Source organism: Perkinsus marinus (genome assembly GCF_000006405.1).
Source record: "Perkinsus marinus ATCC 50983 genomic scaffold scf_1104296941214, whole genome shotgun sequence".
NCBI classification, from domain to species: domain Eukaryota; phylum Perkinsozoa; order Perkinsida; family Perkinsidae; genus Perkinsus; species Perkinsus marinus.
This window is the reverse complement of record NW_003212604.1, coordinates 1-2,215: the sequence shown is the minus strand read 5'-3', so window position 1 is coordinate 2,215 and position 2,215 is coordinate 1. Positions and strand designations below refer to the sequence as shown.

The 2,215-nt window shown below is 53.0% G+C and overlaps 1 protein-coding gene across 1 annotated transcript; it reads left to right on the top strand.

The window, feature by feature from the left end:
- Nucleotides 1-1,359: 1,359 nt before the first annotated feature.
- Pmar_PMAR004427 (hypothetical protein) lies at nt 1,360-1,613 on the top strand (the record flags this gene model as incomplete). Its single annotated transcript, XM_002781872.1, has 1 exon — nt 1,360-1,613. A coding segment is annotated over one exon (254 nt), but the record flags the coding sequence as incomplete, so codon positions are not given.
- Between the last annotated feature and the right edge of the window lie 602 nt (nt 1,614-2,215).

Genomic DNA, 2,215 nt, shown 5'->3' with positions numbered 1-2,215 from the left:
GGACCTCGCAGTGCCCCGGCGCGTGAGCCTCAGCTATGTGACAGCCGACAGGCTGCAGCTATATGACCGTCATCTTATGCGACGCGCAACAACGACTCGCCTACACATCCTGGACCACCAATGCACAACCTCGTGAACGTCCCACTTTTGCTCTGTCTTAACATGGCCTGGGCTGATTTCACGGTCGGGAGGTGGGTCCGTGAGGAGGGAGTATGACTCTCAATGATGTGTCATACTCTCACATCAATGTTGATGTGGGAGTATGACATCGTGTGATGATAGGATTCCTCTCAGAACCGAAGTCCTTGAACTATTCCCGACAGCGGATGATAATGACGATGCCAACTTAACTTCAGGTTAGTCATATGGATTCAGTCGAAGCATGAAATCGATCATCAATTGTTGTGTCCATTTCAGAGGGTGGGAACTATGAGAAGCCCATAGGTAAATGCCTCCTTGATAGAGTTGGGGAGCTGGTTGGTTGTAAATGCAACACTCCCGACGCGCTGTATTACGGTGTAATCTTTAACGACCCCTCTCACTCAGATATCCGTCGCATTGTTGTACTAAGTCTGAATTTATCTTATCTCTTTCAGAGCTATCAGGATTTTGTAATCTATGCAGCGGTCTGTGGTGGCGACTGTGTGGGAAGCAACGACTGTCCGAAGCCTCCTACCGGATCGGCGCAATGCAATTCTCTCGTATGCGTTATCGGATGCAGCAATGATAAAGTAGACCCAGCTCGCTCCGATACTGGCCTACAAGTGGCGTCTTCTCAGGACTGTCCTAAAGGGGGGTTTTGTCTAGATAGCGGGGACCAAGCGAAGTATTGCTCTTTCCACAATTGATCAACACCCAATCAAGGATGATCACTCGTGAGCGGTATTTTTGGCCCAGGGCCGATGGTCCTACTATTCGGGCCGTCTCTATTTTGTCTATCTTAGCCTCGATTTCTGATAGACTCTGACGTGTATGGATGTCAGTGAGACCTCCCTCCACCTTCTACGCATTTCTAGCTCGGCCGCCCAATCGGCGTCACGCCCAACGCTGGCGTGCGCTGATGATCGGAGACGGCACGAAAGTTGATTGCCTGTGAGCTGTCTCTTTGTTCGTCCCTTTTACTCATATCTATCGTTAGCCTTTTATCTTCATCTTCTGATGGACACTCAGTCCTCATCTGTAAGCGGCGCCCAATCGGCGTCCCCGCCTCGTATGGAGGTTGAGTTGCAACCAGTTAACGGAGGGTTTGAGCCAACCGACACGGCGGTTATCAGAAGATGGTTAAATTCTCCGGATCTCGGAGCCGCGTTCCGGGAGTCGGACTTCAGGGCTCCAGAAGTCTCAGACGAGACGGTCGACATGCTTCTCTCCATGTACCTCGAGCTGGACCGTCTAGGCGTGAGCGCCGCCGAGGTGCGCCCGGCCCTTGGTGGATGGGCTGCGGCTATTGCTAGCAACATCCCCCCTAACCGTGCGACTGCGGATCCGGCGGATCCTGTCATTTATGGAAAGGCGGTTTTCTCTACTCTGGTCTATGTTGGGCAGATTCATGGTTGTTCGATGGAATGGTTGTTGTGGTTCTCTGCGGCTCTAGCGACCATGGTGGTCAAGCGGTGCTTCAGGTTACAGCGTTGCCTTCCGATGGGTAGCGACAGGACCTACGTCGGGGCCTTCCTCGAGGCTCGAGTGAGCGTGTTTTCAGAACCGTCTCAGAGCACTTTCGGTATTGAGGAAGTAAGCCGCGTGAATCGGCGCACCGGCCTTGAGGGGCACGGCAGAGCTGAGAGTGTGTACAAGCTCCCACTCGAAACTGAGAATTTCCATGGGGGGACACCCGATCTCCCGTATGCCGCCTTCAAGCAAAATGTGCAGACGGCAGTCAGATTTTATGGCATTACGTCTGATCGGGAAGCTCTACTCTATGTATTTCGGCATTTATCAAAGGGCCTGCGTTGGGAATTGATTTCACTGGCGGGAGTGCATAATCCTCCGTTGGCGACGGTGTGGAAGTTGCTCGACGAAAAGTTCGGCACAAGCGACACGCCGGGCACTGTCGCAAATCGATGGGAAGCCTTTAGTCAGAGAGAAGGGGAGTCAGTCTCAGATATGTACGCGCGTTTGCTGAGAGAGCGGGCTTTGTATGCGCAAGTGACTGGGACGCAACTGCCCGCAGCGGTTGTGGCCGCCAAGTTCGTATCAGCGCTTGCACCACCTT